The 18,347-nt window shown below is 69.1% G+C and overlaps 4 protein-coding genes across 4 annotated transcripts in view; 2 read left to right on the top strand and 2 right to left on the bottom strand.

Annotated features, from left to right (window-relative positions):
- The window catches only part of CHLNCDRAFT_142330 (hypothetical protein), a gene marked incomplete at both ends in the record, with an annotated part of 1,330 nt that extends 223 nt beyond the window's left edge, over window positions 1–1,107 (bottom strand). The window contains 3 exons of the mRNA XM_005850104.1: window positions 104–187; window positions 307–653; window positions 794–1,107. Coding sequence (XP_005850166.1) covers window positions 104–187; window positions 307–653; window positions 794–1,107 — 745 coding nt within the window. The remainder of the gene's footprint in view (window positions 1–103; window positions 188–306; window positions 654–793) is intronic.
- Window positions 1,108–5,012: 3,905 nt separating this feature from the next.
- Window positions 5,013–8,020, top strand: CHLNCDRAFT_142328 (hypothetical protein; the record flags this gene model as incomplete). Its single annotated transcript, XM_005850354.1, has 9 exons — window positions 5,013–5,051; window positions 5,175–5,267; window positions 5,386–5,416; window positions 5,637–5,908; window positions 6,080–6,340; window positions 6,552–6,869; window positions 7,016–7,207; window positions 7,392–7,526; window positions 7,781–8,020. The coding sequence occupies 9 exons, from the start codon at window positions 5,013–5,015 to the stop codon at window positions 8,018–8,020; spliced, it is 1,581 nt and encodes a 526-aa protein (XP_005850416.1).
- Window positions 8,021–9,052: 1,032 nt separating this feature from the next.
- Window positions 9,053–11,658, top strand: CHLNCDRAFT_142327 (hypothetical protein; the record flags this gene model as incomplete). The annotated part of the gene is made up of 4 exons (XM_005850353.1): window positions 9,053–9,166; window positions 9,303–9,434; window positions 9,620–11,295; window positions 11,451–11,658. 4 exons carry the CDS (start codon window positions 9,053–9,055, stop codon window positions 11,656–11,658), a joined length of 2,130 nt encoding a protein of 709 aa, XP_005850415.1.
- A 1,599-nt stretch (window positions 11,659–13,257) lies between these two features.
- CHLNCDRAFT_142325 (hypothetical protein) lies at window positions 13,258–16,298 on the bottom strand (the record flags this gene model as incomplete). Its single annotated transcript, XM_005850103.1, has 10 exons — window positions 13,258–13,435; window positions 13,798–13,861; window positions 14,014–14,242; window positions 14,376–14,459; window positions 14,652–14,748; window positions 14,918–15,024; window positions 15,168–15,254; window positions 15,452–15,569; window positions 15,782–15,917; window positions 16,142–16,298. 10 exons carry the CDS (start codon window positions 16,296–16,298, stop codon window positions 13,258–13,260), a joined length of 1,257 nt encoding a protein of 418 aa, XP_005850165.1.
- Between the last annotated feature and the right edge of the window lie 2,049 nt (window positions 16,299–18,347).

The following is an 18,347-nucleotide window of genomic DNA, read 5'->3' as shown; positions in this document are numbered from 1 at the left end:
CGGCGAGCAGGTAGCCCGTGCATGGGCGCAGCAGCAGCGCCGGGCAGCAGTGTGCCCGCCCGCGGCAGCAGGTCGGGGTGCTCGAGCCGCAGCGCCTGCTCACCAGGCACCAGGACCTTGACTGCCTGCCAGGCGCAGGCCAGGGAGCGGTGGCTGTAGGTGGGCACGAAGAGGAGCAGCGTCCCCACTGCACGCACACACAGCGCTGCCGCCGGTCAGCGCGCTTGCCGCGCCAGGGGCAGCAGGCAGCAGGCAGCACTGAGGAATGCCCTTGGGCAGCTGGCCGAGCCCACAGCGTGCAGCCACACGTGCCTGTGAAAGCCAGCTGGATCAGGCCGTAGACGGCCAGGCGCCGCGCGGTGCTGCCTCGCAGTACCAGCCTGGCCCAGATGTTGCCCGTGCGGCGGGCCCGCCTGGTGAGGCAGCGGTAGCTGGTGTCCAGGTTGTTGTCCCGCACGTACCGCCGGCCCAGGACCTGTACCGCGGCAAAATACAGCAGCTGCCAGGTCAGGTAGAAGGCCAGCGGCGAGCCCAGCAGCCACAGCGCGCTGTCACGGGCGCCCGACACCGCCGCCGCCGCCGCCGCCGTGGGGTGAAGCGGCAGGTGGTGGTGCGCCGCCATGGCCAGGCCGGGCAGGAGGTGGAGCAGCACGCTGCAACCAGGGGAAGGCGGGGAGGCAGCGGGAGAGGGCTGGGATGGACACACGAGGGCAAGGAGCGTTGGGGCGGACACCGCACGTGCAGCAGGTGCCAGGCCTCTGCGCTGCTCCTGCTTTGAAGGCCTGCGCCCCACCTGACGGTGTGATCGGGGGAGTGGAACACCCAGGCGCACTGCCAGGCCACCAGCGCGGCGCTGACGGGCCCATCCGCCAGCGCATACACCGCCGCCTCCAGCCCCGGGTGCTGCAGCCGTGCCGGCAGGCAGAGGAAGGCGGCGGTGGCGGCTGCCACGGCGTAGCAGAAGTCCAGCAGGTACACGCGGTTGCGGGGCTGCACGCGGGTGTAGTGGTAGACGCGCCAGGGCAGCGCGGTGGCTGCAAACAGCAGGAAGACGGCGGGCAGCGCCGCGGGGCGCGCGCCGGCCAGGAAGAGCAGGGCGCCAAACATGGCCGCCCCGGCTGCTGCGTGGTAGGCCGACGGCGCCTCGTGTGGCAAAGCTGGCGGTGGCTTGCTTGCGCCTGGACTGCTTGCCGCCTGGACTGTTGGGCTACCGGGCGGCGGCGGTGCCGAGGCGAGGGCAGGCGGGGTTGCGGTCGCAGCCAGCGTGCGCAGCCTCCTGACCCTGGCACTGATGCCCTTGAGCCCGGCCAAGTGCCGCAGCACCCATACCAGCACAGCGTGCAGCCGGTGCGCACGCGCTCTGCTGGGCTTCCCCATGCAGCGCCCAGCGCCCCTGGAGGGCGTACCCAGGGGCCCTGGACAGGTTTATCACGAGTTGTGGGCCACGGCATATGCACTTTGAGGAGCTCCCTGGCGCAGCACTCGCAGCAGGGCGGCCCATTGTTGCGCCATTCCTGCCTCTTCTTCGTTTCTCTTTTGCTCAGCACCGTCACTGCTCCTCCAGGAGCCGGATACAATGGCGCAGGTCATGGAGCAGCAGCAGCAGGCGGAGTTTGTGGAGGAGGAGGGGGGAGCGGACCTGGTGATGCCCCGCCCGGTCGAGACGCTGATGGTGAGTAGGTGGCCTACCGGCGGGGCCCCTGTTTGAGCGTGCTGCGCGGGCTGCGGGCACCTGACGCTGCCTGCTGGTGCCCCTGGCGCAGGAGCTGGGCGTGCAAGCGGCGGACATCAAAAAGCTCAAGGAGGGAGGTGAGGTGGGGCAGGCCGGCAGGCTGCCGACGCAGCGCCGGGCCGGCCCGCCGCCCGCTGCTGCTGACCGAGCACCCCCGTGTGCTGCCGCGTGCCGCAGGCATCGCCACGGTGGAGGGCCTCATGTATGCCACCTCCAAGGAGCTGGGGGCCATCAAGGGCATCAGCGAGCAGAAGGTGGTGAAGCTCAAGGAGTATGGTGGGTGCCGCTGCGAGCTGGGTGCTGGGCGCCGCTCGCTGCAGCATTGCCACCACGCCCTGCCTGCCTCTCCCTTGCAGCGCACAGGGTCATCCCCACCGGCTTCACCACGGCGCAGCAGATCTACGAGCAGCGGAACGACCTGGTGCAGGTCAGCACCGGGTGCCAGGCGCTCAACGACATTCTGGGGGGAGGGCTGGAGACGGGTTCCATCACGGAGTGTACGGGGAGTACCGCTGCGGCAAGACCCAGTGCGCCCGGCAGCTGGCTGCTCATGCAGGACAGCGAGGGGCCGCAGAACTTGTTAATGACAGCTGCGGCTGCAGCGCTGTGGCGGCACGACAAGGGCGCCATGACGCCGCGTCTGGGTGGCGGGCAGGCGCATCGTACTCATGGCTGCACTGCACAGCAGGCGTGCAGCCTGGCGTCCCTGCCGCTTGCTGCTGCCCCAACCCTGCGTGTGCTGCCCGCGCCCCTCCTCCTCCCGCAGATCTGCCACACGCTATGCGTGACGTGCCAGCTGCCTGTGGACATGGGCGGCGGCGAGGGCAAGGCGCTGTACATCGACACAGAGGGCACCTTCCGGCCGCAGCGCCTGGTGCAGATAGCAGAGAGGTGCGGTGGCTGGCCGGCCGGCAGGCACTGGCCTGCGGCGCCTGCTGCACCTGCGCTGCCCCGCCCAGCCTTGCCCCACGCCGCCGCGCCTGCGCCTGGCCGCAGGTACGGGCTGAGCCCGCAGGATGTGCTGGACAACGTGGCATACGCGCGGGCGCACAACACGGAGCACCAGCAGCAGCTGCTCATACAGGCGGCCGCCATGATGGCCGACTCGCGCTTCGCGGTGCTCATCGTGGACAGCGCCACCGCGCTCTTCAGGTGCGGTTGGGGGGTGGTGGTGAAGATGGGGGGGGGCGCGCCAGGAATGCCTGCCCCTCGCCGCTGCTGTGGGGCTGCTGCTGTGGGGAGGATGGCAGGCAGGCATGCTTGCCCTCATGCCGCTGCGGGTCTGCCCTTCCCCGCCGCCGCCCTGGCCCCGCGCCTGCAGGAGCGAGTACATGGGGCGCGGCGAGCTGGCTGCCCGCCAGAACATGCTGGGCCGCTTCCTGCGCGGCCTGCAGCGCCTGGCGGATGAGTTTGGTGTGGCGGTGCTGGTGACCAACCAGGTGGTGCAGGGCAACCTGGACGGAGGGCAGGCCATGTTCTCGGCACCGCACCTGCAGGTGTGTGGAGGGGGAGAGGGCGGGGCGGCGGCAGCCCGCTGGCGCACGGGACAGCCTGCTGGGCAGGGGTGCATGACCGACGGCACAGCATTGCGCTCCTGCCGCTGGCCTGAGCCGGGCGCCGCTGCCACCATGCCGCGCCGCGCCGCCTGCCCCCAACCGTCCCCTGCACCGCCCCTGCACCGCCCCTGCCTGCCCCGCGTGCCTGCAGCTCAAGGCGGTGGGCGGCAACATCATGGCGCACGCCACCACCACGCGGCTGCAGCTGCGCAAGGGGCGGGGCGACACGCGGGTGGCCAAGGTCATCGCCTCCCCCTCCATGCCCGAGGCGGAGGCCACCTTCAGCATCGGGGCAGACGGGGTCACAGGTGCGCGGGGTGCGGGGCCGCTGCGGCGGCGCTCCCGCCGGTCAGCATGCGGGCATGAATGCGTGCACGCAGCAGGGCAGCGCTGCTTGTTGATGAACGTGGCTCCCCTGCGTCGCCACCGGGCGCAGATGCCAAGGAGTGAGCTTACGCCGGGGTCGGCAGGTGGTTGGCACCAGCACAGCACCCGCTCTTGTACAACCAGACTCCACACAGCTCTCCAGCGAGACGGCAGTGCTCGGCAGAGGCCCAGCACGGCTTGTGGCTGTGCTTGACGCCCCCCTTGCTATTCTCTCTTGCTTCCAGAAAGCCGCCCCCACTGTTCCACATGCACACTCCACAGCATGCATTCCATATGCTCTGTTGCCACGGGGCTGTTAAAGGCAGCAGGGCACGGCTGCAGAATCTGCTGCCGGCATGAGCCGGAGGCGTGGGCACAGAATCACTGGCAGCCCCCCTCCCGCTCCCCGCCGGCATCCCCTTGCAGGCCTGCTGCTGCTGTTACTCTGTCTGGATGCAGCTGGCTGAATGAGAGGCAGTGTGGGCGGGTTTCACTGGTGCAACAGGGGCTGGGAGCGGGCTGGGGCGGCGATTGGCTATCGGCGCCCCGGCGGGTGGCGGAGGTGTCTCCTGCGCCCGAGGGGGCGTTTTGACTGCGCGCGGCAGCCGGGTGCCTGCTGCACAGATGGAGGTTATGGCTGCCCAGCGCGTGTATGAGGCGTTGGAGGGTTGCGAAACCATCCTGTGTTTGTAAGGCCGTGCCACGTCGGCCGGCCAGGCCATGTGGTAGGTTGCCTTCGGAGATGCACGGTGGTGAGCAGGCTCGCTCCTCTCGCAAAGCAAATTCCATCCTTTCGTCATCACCATCTACTGCACCCTTCTCCCGCCCTCAGCCGACAGGCGCAGGAAGCCACAAGCATTACAGAAGCCAAAGCCCGCAGGTGCGTCTGGTCCGTCTCCTGGGACATTCTAGCACCCGTGGAGTTCACTGGAACGCTTCTGGGGCCCTGCGGCGAACTCGGGGCAGTGGTAGTCTACCGATAGCGGCGCGGGAGCGGGGCCCGGGCGGTGCTGGGCGGCCGGGGAGCGCTCAGGCAGCATGGCAGATGACCATGCAGCAATTATGAGGGGGCGGGGCCGGTATGCGGCGTGCCCTGGTTGACACCCCACTTTACTCCCACCTGCAGGAGTGCAGCCGGCACTGGGTCCCTGGGCGCACGCCCAGCCTGCTTGCAAAGCCAGACCGCCCCAAGACACGCCCCAGGTGCGAGGCGGACGGCGCTGGGCTGGAGAAGCGCTGTGCAGCGGGTCACCCACCGACGGGTCCCGCCGCCGCCGCCGCCCCGGGGGCACGTTTTGCTGAGCCCACGCCCGGCTTGCGCGCTTGCAGTTGCGGGCCTCTAGTTCGGCAGGCTCGCAATGCCGAAGCCAGAGGCTCAGAAGATCCCGGTGACGCTGGTGAGCTGCTGGCTGGAGCGGCAGCAGGGAGGGCCAGCCCTTGCGCCCGGCCGCCGCGCGCGCCTGCCCGCACCACGCACGGCGCCCAAACCAACCGGTGGCTGCGCCCCGGCCTTGCTGCAGGTCACCGGCTTCCTGGGAGCCGGCAAGACCACCCTTCTCAACCACATCCTGCGGCAAAAGGGCAACAAGCGGGTGGCGGTGATTGAGAATGAGGTGAGGGGCAGGCGGGGGCGGCCGTATGTGACTGCTGCCGCGGCGCGGCGTGCCGGGGGCTGGCATACGGCTGGCCGGCGCCTCACACACCCACCCCCGCCCTCCTCCCTGGCCGCAGGTCGGCGAGATCAACATAGACAACAGCCTCGGTGCGTGTGGCGCTGCCGCAGCGCAGCGGGAGGGGTCGGGCTTTGGCGCGTGCACCGGGGGCGGGGACCGCTCGGGCGCGCTGCGCGGCCCTGCCGCCACCCCAGCCGCTGGCCCTGCTCCCGCTCTCGCGCCGTGCCGTGTCGTGCGTGGTCGCCCACCCCGCCCACCCCGCCTCCCGCTGCCCCCTCCCCCTCCCTCCCTTCCCTTGTTCCCCCGCAGTGGTGGACAACCTTCTGTCCAAGGAGGACCTTGTGTCCATGGACCGCGGCTGCGTGTGCTGCTCGCTGCGCAACGACATTGTGGGGGCGCTGCGCGAGCTGCAGTCTCGCGCCGCCTCCCGCGACATCGCCTACGACGCCATCCTGCTGGAGACGACGGGCCTGGCCGACCCCGCCCCCGTCGCCTTCACCTTCTTCGCCAACTCCTGGATCTCGGCCAACTACCGCCTCGACTCCATACTCTGCCTGGTGGACGCCGAGCACCTGCGGGAGGTGCGGCGCCGCTGCGGTGGTGGCGGTGTGGTGGTGGCTGGGGGACGGGGGCGAGGATTAGCAGCGCCGGCAGCCTTGGCGCGGCGTGGCCGCTGCCGCCGAGGGTGTGCATGCCTGCTGATGCTGCCACCCCCGGCCCCTTGCCCTGCCCTCCCCCGCCTCCCCCCGCAGCACCTGGAGGATGCGGAGGGCGGCGACGTGAACGAAGCGGTCAACCAGATTGCCTTTGCCGACATCATCCTGCTCAACAAGATCGACCTGGTGTCTGAGGAGGAGGTGCAGAAGGCGCGCGACATGGTGCGCTCCATCAACGTCACCGCAGACCTGGTGGAGGTGGCGCTGGCGGGGGACGCGCAGCCCGGCGTGGGCGAGCAGCTGGCCTGGGACCGACTCATGGGCATCAACTCCTTCTCCATTGAGAGGGCGCTGCAGGTGGGCGGGGTGTGTGGGAGGTGGGCTGGTGGCGGAATGGCGGGCTGGCTTGCGGGCTGGCTTGGGGCAGCGAGTGGCAGCGCGAGGCGGGGTGAAGGAGGGCCCCTGCGCAGAGGCCCCGCATGCATGCGGCTGCTGGCCTGCTTCTTCTCTCCTGCCCACCGCTGCCCTCCCTCCCTCTCCCTACCCCACGCCCCACACCCACCCGCAGGTGGACCCCTACTTCATGGACTCAGACTCGGAGGAGGAGGCGGAGGAGGGGGAGGGAGGCGCGCAGCAGCAGGGCGCGCCCCCCGCGGCGGCGGCGCAGGCGGTGGAGGCCGCGCGCGTGGCGGCCAGCCTGCGCGCCGCCAAGCGCGGGCGCGAGGAGGAGCGCGCGCAGCCGCAGGTGGGCGCCACCGCGGCCGCCGGCCAGCTGGGCGAGTGCGGCAGCCACCCGGGGCCCTGCACCGAGGCATGCCGCGACGCCGAGGCGGATGAGGCGGCGAGGAGCCACAAGTCGGCGGCGCGGAGCCAGCGCCAGCCGGAGGTGCGCCACGCGGCGGCAGCGGCAGCGGCAGCAGCCGGTGCGGCGCGCGGCTGCGGCGGCCCACGGCGCACCCATGGGCTGGTCTCACCCCCGCCCCTGCTCTCGCCTGACCCTGCCACCTCCCCTCCCTCCCCTCCCCTCTGCAGGCCGCTGCGGCCGGCTCCCAGCGGCAGCCCAAGCGGCGCCGCAAGAAGCTGCACGACCTGAGCGGGGTGGGCAGCGTGGGCATCACTGCGCGCGGCGCCCTGGACAAGTACCGCTTCAACATGTTCATGCGGGACCTGCTGGGCGAGAAGGCGCGCGACATCTTCCGCTCCAAGGGCGTGCTGTGCATCAAGGTGGGGACCAAGCCAGGGGTGGGAGGGCGCGGGCAGGGCGGCCGGCGGGGCGCTGGCAGCGCTGCCGGTGTGGTTGGCGGGGATGGCTAGCGGGGCTGGCTGGGCTGAGCGGCGCGCCTGCCTGCTCCTGCTCCTCCCTCCCTGACCCCCCCTCCCTCCTTCCCCCCACGCTCTCCTCCCGCAGGGCCAGGAGGCGGTCAAGTTTGTGTTCCAGGGCGTGCACGAGACAATTTGCTTCGGCCCCGCCGCCTCGGGGTGGCAGGCGGGGGAGGAGCCCATCAACCAGATTGTCTTCATCGGCCGCGACCTCGACCGCAAGGTGCGGCGGCGCAGGCGGAGGCGCGGAGGCGGGCCCTGCACTATGCTGCTGCCTGCTGGCTGCGGGATCGGCCCCACCCCGGCTGCTTCGCTTGCGCCACCACCTGCCTGGCCTGCGGGCCAGTCACCTGCCAGCCACGCGCACGCTGCCCGCTGCGGCTCAGGGCCCGACTGCCTGGCAGCCCGCCCCCCAGCTGGCCCTCCCCCGCCTCACCCCTGCCCCCCCTCCTCCCCTGCCCCCCCCTCCTCCTGCAGGCCCTGGCCGAGGGCTTCCGCTCCTGCGTGTGGGTGGACCTGCCCGAGGGCTGGACCGAGCACCACGACCCGCGCAGCAAGCAGCCCTACTACGTCAACGGCGCCACGGGCGCCAAGCAGTGGGACCGACCCCTCATCGCCTGCGCCCTGGTGCAGAGCACGGAGGCCAGCCACCAGCAGCCGCACGCGCTGCAGCCGCGCCGCGGATCCGACGGCGACGTCGTGCCGGCGCAGGCCTGAGCGGGCACGCGGCGCCCCACCACACCACCCCGCGCGCGCGCTCAAGCACACAGGGGCCCCGGCGCGGCCAGGCCCGGCCAAACAGGCCCCTCCGCCAGCCATTTTACCCGACCCGGGGCCGCGCCGGCCCTCCCCCTACCCCGCGCGCGCCGCACGCACACGCCACATATGCACGCCTCCCACCGTTTTTACTTAGACCATATTCTTTCAGGGCCCTGGCAGCAGCGCACCGCCGCCACGCAAAGCCCGCCCTGCCGTCTCTTTTCTTGTTTTGTATTCCTCGAAGTTGCTACCACAACCCCCTTTCGTCCTCTCTCTCTCCCCTCTCCCTTTTGCTCTGGCTGATCCCCCCAAGCGCCGGCATTGACCCGTGGGTCCCATCACTCTACCCCAACCTGCCCTGCCCCTGCACGCCATGCCCCCGAGCGTGCCACAGACCACCCTTTCTGGGGGCCTCGACGCAGGCCCTCTCCCTGCGGCGGCGGACCCCCGCCATATTCGTTGCGCCGCCCTTGCTGCGCCTCCCCTTACGGCTGTGCCACATGGACGGCAGACCCCTCGCACCGTACCCCACCCTTCTCACTGCTGCACAGCACCTCCCCCACACTTCTTTTCCCGGGAGAACGTCCCCCGCAATCACCGCACACCCCCCATGTTAGAGAGTGCGGAGCAGTCTAGGGCTGCTGCTCCTTGGTGTGCAGGCCCACCCAGCATCCGTGTTGCATGCTGTCTTGCCTTTTCACCCTTTTTCCACCACTACAAGTCTCCCTGAGTACGTCCTGTGCCTTGACTCCCTGACAGCGAGGTCCTTCTCGTAATACCACACCGGCAAGCATGAGCAACAGGGGGATATGAGAATCAGAAGGCATCCAGGGGAACTTGCAGAATGCGCTTTTTGGGTGGGAAGGGGAGCGGAGGCGGGACGGGCGGCGGGATGCTGGAAACTCACTCTCCATGGATGCCGTCCCCATCACTCGTTGAATGTATTGATGTGATTGCTGGGAGGCCGCTTACTGTCCCAAGGCCGCAGGAATGCTCAGCTGGGCCGGGCCAGTGATCGTGCTACTGCTCCGTTGGGGCGTTGGCAGCGCAGCAGCCTACACGGAGGAGCTTGCGCTGCAGCAGCTGAGCGATGGCTCTGTGCTGGTGCGTCCCCGGCCGATGCCGACCCTGCCGCTGCCGCTGCCGCCTGCATTGCTGGGTGCAGCGTTGCAGAGGGCTTGGGCGCTGGCCCAGCCTTACCCAGCAGGCTAGGTGCTGACGACCACTCTGCGACATGCAGGCGCACTTTGAGTTCAGCGCTGCGGCCCCGCTGCACGCCGAGCACGCGGGGAGCTTCCCGGCGGCGCTGCTGGCGCTGGCGCGGCGGCACGGCGTGCGCCAGCTGGAGCTGTCTCTCACGCAAGGGCGCTGGGTGGGTGGCGCCGCCTTCCTGGTTGCAGCCAGGGGAGTGTGTCACAGCATGTGGCACCTGCGATAGCGCAGCGCTGCCATCGTGGCGCCACCGGCGGCACACACCTGGCCAGCCCAAGTGGCCTGCCTGCTCGCCCCCAAGATCTCACCTCCCTGTTGGTGGTGTGCCTCCCACTGCGCCCGCAGACCTGGGAGCAGCAGCGGCAGGTGGCGGCAGGAGCTGGCGGTTCCGCAGCGGCGTCCAGGCCGGCCGGCTTAGAGCTCAAGGTGTCTTTCGATGGGAGCACCAGGGACACGCAGGCAGCCTACTCAGCGCTCACCCAAGCGCTAGGGGGCATGCTGTGCGCCGGCATCGCCACGGCGCCACGGCTGGCGGTGATGGCGGCCCCGGCGGTCGGCTGGTTTGCGCAGCAGCAGCCGGCGGCGGTGGGAGGAGGCGCTGCCAGCAGCGGCAAGCAGCGGCGGCAGGGGCAGCGCGCGCAGCAGATCTATGCCTGGCTGCCGCAGGAGGGCTTGTGCTCCGAGAACCTGGCCGCCTGGCGGCGCCTGCTGCCCTGCCGCCACCACGCCGGCCTCGGGGCGCTGCTTCAGCCGGTGCAGCTGGCGGCGGCGCCTTACCACTCCCTGGGCCTGCAGCTTTGGGTGCCGCAGGGCGCCCCGCTCGCCAACGCCAGCGCCAGCGCCAGCAGCGCCAGCGCCAGAAGCCAGGGAGGCCAGCAGGAGTGGCTGGAGCTTCGGCAGGTGCTCACCGCAGTGCTGCCGGCGGCAGACCAGCAGGAGCAGCAGCAGGAGCAGCAGGGGCGGGGCCTGCTGGAGGCACTGTTTGGCAGCAGCCCGCCTGCTGCCTGCCCGGCAGCTGACAGCAGCACTCTGTACCTGCCGGGAGGGCGCAGCGCCGCCGCCGCCCACTACATGGCCAAGGCGGTGGCTGCCAGCCGCGGCGCGTGCAGGCAGCACGACACGCCTGCTGGGCCCCTGCTGGCATGTGACATCGCGCAGCAGGTGCAGCAGGCACAGCAGCCAGAGCAGCAGCAGGCACAGATTAGTGGACAGCAGCAGCAGCAGCACCTCCACCCGCCAGCCAGCCTGCTGCAGGCCGGCCAAGGGGGCGGCGCGGAAGGCGGCCCGCCGCAGGCCGGCGCCCTGCACCTGCTGCCTCTGCAGGTGGTGCAGCACACCATCCAGCGGGGCCCCCTGTCGGGCACGCTGGTTGTGGGCATTCGGGTGCCGGCTGCGGCTGCGGCAAGAGCGGCGGCGGAGGCGGCGGGGCCGCAGCTGCTGCTGCATGTCATGCAGCTGCTGCCCTGGCAGCTGAGGGTGGATGCCACCAGCCTGCAGGTGTTGCTGGACGGCCAGCCCCTCCACCCACGCAGCCCCCAGCTTGTGTGGCAGTCGCTGGATGTGCGGCCAGACCGCACCGCCACGCTCGAGCTGCTCCTCCGCCTGCCCTCCACCGCTGCTGCCCCCGCTGGCAGCGACGCCTTGCAGGCGGGCAGGTGGCACGAGGTGCGGGTGCAGGTGGGCTACCGAGCCGCATTTGTGAGCGTGTTTGATCACGCCCCAGACGCATCCCGCGGGGTGGACATCCCTCCCGCCCTAGCCACGCTGGCACCCGACCACGCCTGCACCAGCCCCAGCAGCCCCAGCAGCAGCAGCGGCGACGGCAGCAGCGGCCCGGCGGCGCCGCCGCTGCTGCGGCGCCTGCAGGCAGGCTGCGCGCCTCGCCAGCAGTACAGCGGCTCTGGCGGCGGCGGCCTGGCGCCGCTGCCCCTCCCCGACCTCTCCATGCCCTTCAACGTCATCTGCTTCACATCCACCCTGCTGGCCATCCTGCTGGGCGGCGTGGCAAACGTGGTGCTCAGGTGGGGGTGTGGCACCGGGGCTGCCGTGCGTGGTGTGTGGGCGTCCCATTGGGGAGGCTGGAGGACAGGACCCAGGCATATTCACACCAGGCTGGGGGTGTGCATGCTTCATGCTACCATGCATCCATATGCCCCACCGGCATCACCCGCCGCAGGAGCCCAGCGGAGCTGGCAGGCCAGGCGGCGAGCGAAGGCGGCGCCCCTGCCTGGAGGCGCAAGCTGCGGCGCGTGGCGGCGCTGCTGCTGCCGATGTGCGTGCTGGCTGTGTACCTGGACCGCGACCTGCAGCGCCAGCTGGAGGGATGGGCGCACCAGCTAGTGCATGTGCGCGCGCGGGCGCCGGAGCAGCACGGCGAGCTGTGAGGCGGCGGCGGCGGGCGAGTGGTACCGCTGAGCCACATAAAGCCGACGTGCTGTCGTGTTGCTTGTGTGTAGCACCTGTGACATTCTCCTGCTAGTACGGCGCCTCCGGGCCGGGGCGCGCCGCCGTCGCCGCCCGCATGGCGGCCGCACGGACATCTGCATGCGGCAGGATCAGGTACCGAGCCTGTTCGTTGCTCCACTTCTTCTGCACGTCACCCAATCCTTTCAGCCACAAGTAACAAGCGCAACCTATCCCCATAGCCATCGCCGCCTGACGAACACGCACATCAGCGGGCTGCGTCTGCGACATATAGCGCCTGCAGGCCACAGGCTCCTGTGGAGCTAGCAGCATGGCGCATCGCCTTCCTGGTTATAAACCAGACCTGCCGCAGGTGTTGCCCGTCTTCCGTTGGGGCTGTGCTTCCCAACTGGGCCAAGAGCTTTTAGGAAGAGATGAGGCGCTGTAGCCGTGCGCAGCGGCACGATACATTGACTTTGGCCGCCGCCCCCGTCCCCCTGCCGCCGGCCGCAGGTGGCAGATGAGACCCGGGCGGAGTTTGCTCAGGGCGTTGCAGAGGCTATGAGGCGCAGCGTGAACCGCAAGGCGGACACCCTCGAGTGGGAGCAGCGATTGGAGTCTGCGGCAACAGCAGCACCAAAGGTGAGGCGCTGCCTTGTTTTGGGCTGCTGTTTCACAAGCCTGCCTACCTGCCAACATCTGATGCCTTGGTCCCCCCCCAGCTGGACCTGGCAAGACTCTTGTCGAACACCGCACTCACAGGCTGCCCGTATTGTTGCTTGTTTCGGCTGCACTGCTCGCATGGCCTGCACCCTGCGCATGCGGCAGGATGATGATGGCAAGAAGAAGAAGCAGAAGAAGGACAAGAAGCGGCGGAAGAAGAAGAAGGAGAAGAAGGAGAAGGAGCGGCGGCACAAGCACAAGGTGGACAAGCACAAGAAGCACAAGAAGAAGCGGAAGCACAGCGGTGAGGGCAATTTTGCGGGAGGGTGCGGCTGCTTGTCTGGTCCGGCACCACCTGCTGCCCCACTCTGCTGCCCCACCCGGCCCTCCGTACGCCATTCCCCAACTCGCGGGACTGAAAGCGGTGCTCCATGGCGTTTCCTTGCAGACAGCGGCAGCAGCGACAGCAGCTCTAGCAGCAGCAGCAGCAGCGACAGCAAATCATCTGGCAGCGACGACAGCAGGCACAAGCGGCGGAAGCACAAGCACCACCACAAGGAGATGAAGGACGACAGCGAATGAGAGTGCGGCACAGAGAAAGCCCCATCCCTCCCATCTCCTGTCTTCTTTACATTCTATTCGTATTGTGACAGCTCAATCCTGAGCCACCCTCCCGCTGTCATGGAAGGCTGCTGAGCTTGCGCTTATGCGGCAGGTTTGAGGCAAGAAGAGTAACGTACGGTGCAGGCAACAGCTGCAGTATTCTCATATCGGCTAAGGGGCAAATAAAATATCATGCATTGCAGTCCATGCGTTGTCTTTTCTGCTCGCTTGAGCAGCCAGAGGCCCTCTTCCAGGCGCAGCAGCGCCGGCCATCTGTCAGGCTTGCAGCAGCGCGTGGGCGGCCAGCCACCACCTCAAGCCCTCTTCCTGGCCTCATAGTTGGGCCGAGTCCTGGCGGTTGGCAGGTGTGCCAGCAGGAAGCCAAGGCTGAAAATGGACAGGCCCACAGCAAACTGCGCCTTCTGTGTGAAGTCGGGGCCCAGGTCTCCAGAGCGAAGCAGGTGAACTGCCACCACACCCTGCACCGCCACCCTGCATGCATGGAGAGGGGCAGGCAAGGCCGAGCGCAGCCATTAGTACTGCAGATTCTGCATTGCATTCCTCGCCTTGCTAGCAGGTGCCGCCGTCTGCGCCTCAGCCAGGCAGAGCTGTTGCTTGCCTCAGCATCTCATGCAGAATGGCGATGCGCTCGGCGCTGCAAATCCAGGCCGCGGTCACAGCAGTCCAGGCAGCAAAGAAGGCGGCCCCAAGCAGTTGGGGAGAGCTGCAGCAGGGTAGGGCATTCATGGTCAACGGTAGCGGGGGTGAGCTTCGGCGGCATGCCACGCCCCAGTGCCACAGCTGCCACAGCGCTTCATTGCTACGCCCGGCCGGTGCTGTGGTGGCAGGCACACCTCAGGGTCTCGTTGGTCTTCAGGAAGCCGGTGGTGGGGAAGCAGAACAGGAGGAGGTGGGCAGCTGCATGTGTGCAGGGAGGGCGCAGCGTAATGGGGGCTGATGTGGAGAATGGCGGTGTTTCTCCGCATGCAAGGCGCTTGCCAAGGAGCGGCCACAGGGCTGGGGACTGGCGCAAGCCAGGCTGGCTGATGTGCTTGGGGCCAGAGGCGCACCCGCGTACAGGTCGAGGATGGTGAGCGCGCGGCGCTCCCACCGGTACGGCGCGTCGACGCCGCTCTTGCCATCCTGGGCGGCGGTGGCGTTTGCCTGCACCTCCACCCGCGCCGCCGCCCCCTTCTTCACCTTGCCAGCCGCCTCTGCGCCGGCGGCCTCGGCACCCAGCTGGTAGGGCACCATCTCGGGGCCCGTCACGCGGGTGAACAACGCCTTGGACACAGGGACCTGCAGGGCAGGGCGCGGGCGCAGCACAAGCGCGATGCGCGCAGCCAGTTCAAGCATGCCTGGCTTGCCGAGGAGGCCGGCAGGCATTGCCACCTGGCCGCGCCACCGCGCCGCCATCCCCACCCCCGCCCACCTTGCCGGATGCCGCCAGGCGCAGCGTGGCCCACATCTGGTGCACGAGGTGCCACAGCGGGTTGTAGGTGCCCTGGGGGACTGGCTGCACACGGCATGGGGCGGCGCTCACGACACATGCCTCAGTACCTTTCCATGTGTGCATGCGGGTGCCATGTGCAGCCGGCATCCAGGCGAGGCCTTGGGTTGGCAGAGCCACATGCCCCGGAGGAAGACCGCGCATGTGCGCACCTACACACGCATGTGCACACACGCCTGTGGCCCCACCCCACCCCACCTGCGAGTTGAGCCCAAACACTGGCTTCCTGTCGTCCCGCTCCTCCTGGAAGGTGCCAAATATGCGGTCCCAGATGATCAGAAGGTCGCCATAGTTCCTGCAGGGCAGACGGTGCCGGGTGCAGGCCAGGAGGGGGCTGTGGGGCAGGGCAGCGAGGAGACGGTGGCACCGCGACGGGCAAGAGGTGCAGTTAACTAGCCCTTGCGGCCTGAGCCAGCCAGTCCAGCATGGCGGGCGGGGCAACAGCAGCCGGGTAGCAGCCGCACCTCATGCCGTAGTTCCGTGCGTGGTGCACGCGGTGGTGGGAGGGGGTGTTCATGATGAGCTCAATGGGCCACCACAGCTTGGGCACTAGCTCGGTGTGCACGAAAATCTGCAGCGCAGCACGCAGGGGGTGGAGCAGGCACACTGGCAGCAGGGCTCAGCCATGCTGCCAGGCGGCAGCAGGCAGCATGGCTTGCAGCAGGAGTGCCCAGCCGACTTCCAGCTGGGCTGCTGGCAGGGAGCACCCCGCACCGAGTAGGCAAAGTTGAAGGTCCTCTGCATGAGGTACACCCTAACGGGGCACACCAGCGCCAGGGGCATGTACAGCAGCCAGCCGCCCTGCAGCAGGGTGGGGGAGGCATCCCAGCGGTCGGGGACCCGGGCAAACTATATGCGCATGCCGCAACCCCGCTGCACCAGCAGGCAACTTGCCGTGCCGCCGGCTGGGCATGGCTGGCTGCGGCCACAGCGGCCGAAGCACACATGCGGCACGCGCATGCTGCCCTCTCGCCCTTGCCGCCGCCCCCTCAGCTCACAAACGTGATGTCGAAGATGCCGCCCCGCAGGCCCACAGTGAAGTTGTAGTCCATGCTGCTGTGGTGCATGACATGCATCGACCAGCCCAGGTTGTTGGTGTGCATGATGCGGTGCGTCCTGCGGGGGCAGCAATGCGGGAAGCGGGAGGGGTCAGCAACACATTGCGCTTGCTGCGTGTGGCACTGCTGGCCTTCTCCCTCTTCTCGACACGGCCGCAGGCATTGGGGTGGACGCACATTGCTGCCCGGCTGTACCTCTCTCCCCCTCCCTCCTCCCTGTGGCTGGCACAGGCTGCTGCTGCGCGCGGCCTGGCCCCCCCCGCTCCTCACCAGTAGGTGCAGAAGTCGCAGAACACGGAGGCCAGCACTGCCATCCACCAGGCGCGCTCAGGCGTCCAGTCCACGAGGCGGTAGTGCTGGTGGATCCAGCAGTAGGGCAGAACCATCGCCGCCTTCATGAAGGCGCCTGTGAGGGCGGCGGGGCCAGGGGCCGGCGCCAGCCGTGGGCGCCTCCTCCCCCCCATGCAAGGTGCAGGCGCCACAGCCAGCGAGCTGGAATGGCGCTGGCGCAGTGGCAGGCAGGCAGGCAGGCAGGCAGGCAGACATGAATGCCGCGGCCATCCGGGGTGGGCATCCTGGCTGGCGTGCGCTGCTGGCATCGCCTGCAGCTGTGCCCCGGCCAGCGCTCACGCATGGTGAAGAAGACAATCACGGGCGCCGCCAGGTTGTTGATGCTCTGCCGCAGGTTGTACACCTGCTTCCTGAGGGCGGAGGAGGCCAGCAGCTCCAGCAGGAAGATGACTTGCATGTAGGGCACGGCGTACAGGGCGATGCTCTCCTCCCCCATCGCCCGCTCCGGGAAAACCAGGGTGTCCAGGACACCCCTCCATCCTGCCCACGGCATCCCTGCCTCTGCCTGGCTGGCCTGGGTGGGTGGGCGAAGCTGGCTGCAGCAGCAGTAGGTGGGGCAGCAGCACAGCAGGGTGAGTGGGCCGGGAGACCACCAGCCACTTGTGTCTTGCAGCAGAGGCTCCTCGGAAACACTCGATCCGCGCACTGTGCGTCGGCTTTTGCAATCCGAGATTTGTGAAATGCCAGGCGAATCGCTGCGGGCCACTATCCGGAAGGTGGGGCGTGCAAAGGCGCTCACCCTACTGAGCTCACCCGACTGAGCACCCCAACCTCTGTCCTTATCCTTGGAAACTGCTGCAAGAAACGCTGATGTGATGGGCAACCCGGTAGGACGCAGACGCAGGCGGAGGTTACAGGTGGGAACCCCAAGGCCCAGCGCACCGCAGCAGGCACAGCGGGCGACATGACGGCCCACCAAGCGCCGCTGCTGCCCCTGTCTGCACAAGTTCAGTCTGGCTGTGTGCATAGCTCATTCAAATGCACCGGTTAGCACAATACGGTTGCAAACAGAAGAAATGAAGAGGTGGAGAGATTTGCATGCAGTGGGGCGGATTTGAAACACACTTCTCACAATTGCCGTCAGAAGCGCTGCTCAATGAGCCGCCACGACAGCCAGCCCACGGCGTAGCTAGCCACCAGCGTTGCGCCTGTGAGGCCCGTAAGCGCTGCCAGCGGCGCCTGCTGGATCCAGGCGGCCAGCAGGGCGGGGGCCGCCACCACCAGGGCCACCTTGACCATCTCATGCAGCAGGTAGACCGAGTAGGACAGCATGGCGGCCGCCTTGAAGGGCGGGGTGCCCAGCAGCCACGCCGCGGCCGCGTGCAGCGGGTCGGAGCACAGCACCAGTGCCAGCAGGGTGGCGGAGATGAGGCAGGCGTAGAAGGGGGAGCCGTAGAACCAGAGCGCCGCTATGAGGCGAGCGGTGGTGGCAGGCATGTGCGGCGTGCCGGGCGGCGGGTACAGGCTGCCGCCGCTCACTGCCAGCAGGTAGGTTGCCTGCAGGGCAAACGCGGTGCCCGACACCAGGGCTGGCCTGCAGGCAGGCGAGCATCCCGGCCAAGCGGGACAGAGCAGGCCTGGCCGTGTCAGCATGGGCATCGGAGGGAGGGCTCAGCCTGAACTTGGCCACACGCCACAGGGAGCCAACAGGCTGATCGCTGCAGGACAGCGGCGCGGCCAGCACGAGCCTGCTGCCTACTTGCCCGCCCCCGCCCGCCAGCCCACCTGCGCGTGACCCAGCTCAGCGCGGGGCGGGAGCGCAGCAGCAGGCCCAGCGAGGCGCCCACCGCCATCTCCTGCACGCGGCTGAGCGTGGGCAGGTAGAGGGCATCCAGGATGCGGTTCAGGTTGGCCTCCTCCCCAGCCAGGTTGCGGTCTCCCGCCGGCATGTGGAAGTCAGTGCGCCAGGCAGCCCAGAAGCGCCAGGCGGTGCCCGCGGCAGCCGCCGCGCCCAGCGCGGCAGCCACACGGGCGCGGAAGCCGGGGACGCGTGGCCGCAGCGCGCACAGCAGCAGGGGCCAGGCCAGGTAGAAGTGGACCAGCACAGATATGGTCCACAGGTGGCTCCCTGCGGCAGCGGCGGCGCCGGCGGCAGCGGGTGGCGGCCCTCAGCGCCTGGCCCAGATCCTTCAGGCTGCTGCTCTGCCCGCTGGTGGCTGTCGGCGGCTGCCCCCCTGGCACCGGCGCACCGCAGGTCTCTGGCGTGCTCAGCGAGTTGGTGAGGAAGAGGGCGTTGGCCCAGAGGGAGGCGGGGCAGCCGGAGTACTTGAGGCTGCGGGCCTGCCCCGCCAGCGACGGCACCTCCCCGCTTGTGGGCCGGAACAGTGCCAGCGCCAGCAGGTTGGCCACCGCATAGGCAGGCACGATGCGCAGCGCACGCTTGCGCCAGTAGGTCAGCACCACTCGCCAGGTTGGTGCGCCGGGCTGCTTGGCGCCGCCGCTGGCGCCGCTCTCCAGCGCCGGCAGCAGCTGGTAGGTGGCCAGC

This window comes from Chlorella variabilis, assembly GCF_000147415.1.
Source record: "Chlorella variabilis unplaced genomic scaffold CHLNCscaffold_4, whole genome shotgun sequence".
Taxonomy (NCBI): Eukaryota; Viridiplantae; Chlorophyta; class Trebouxiophyceae; order Chlorellales; family Chlorellaceae; genus Chlorella; species Chlorella variabilis.
This window is presented reverse-complemented; position numbering and strand designations above follow the sequence as displayed.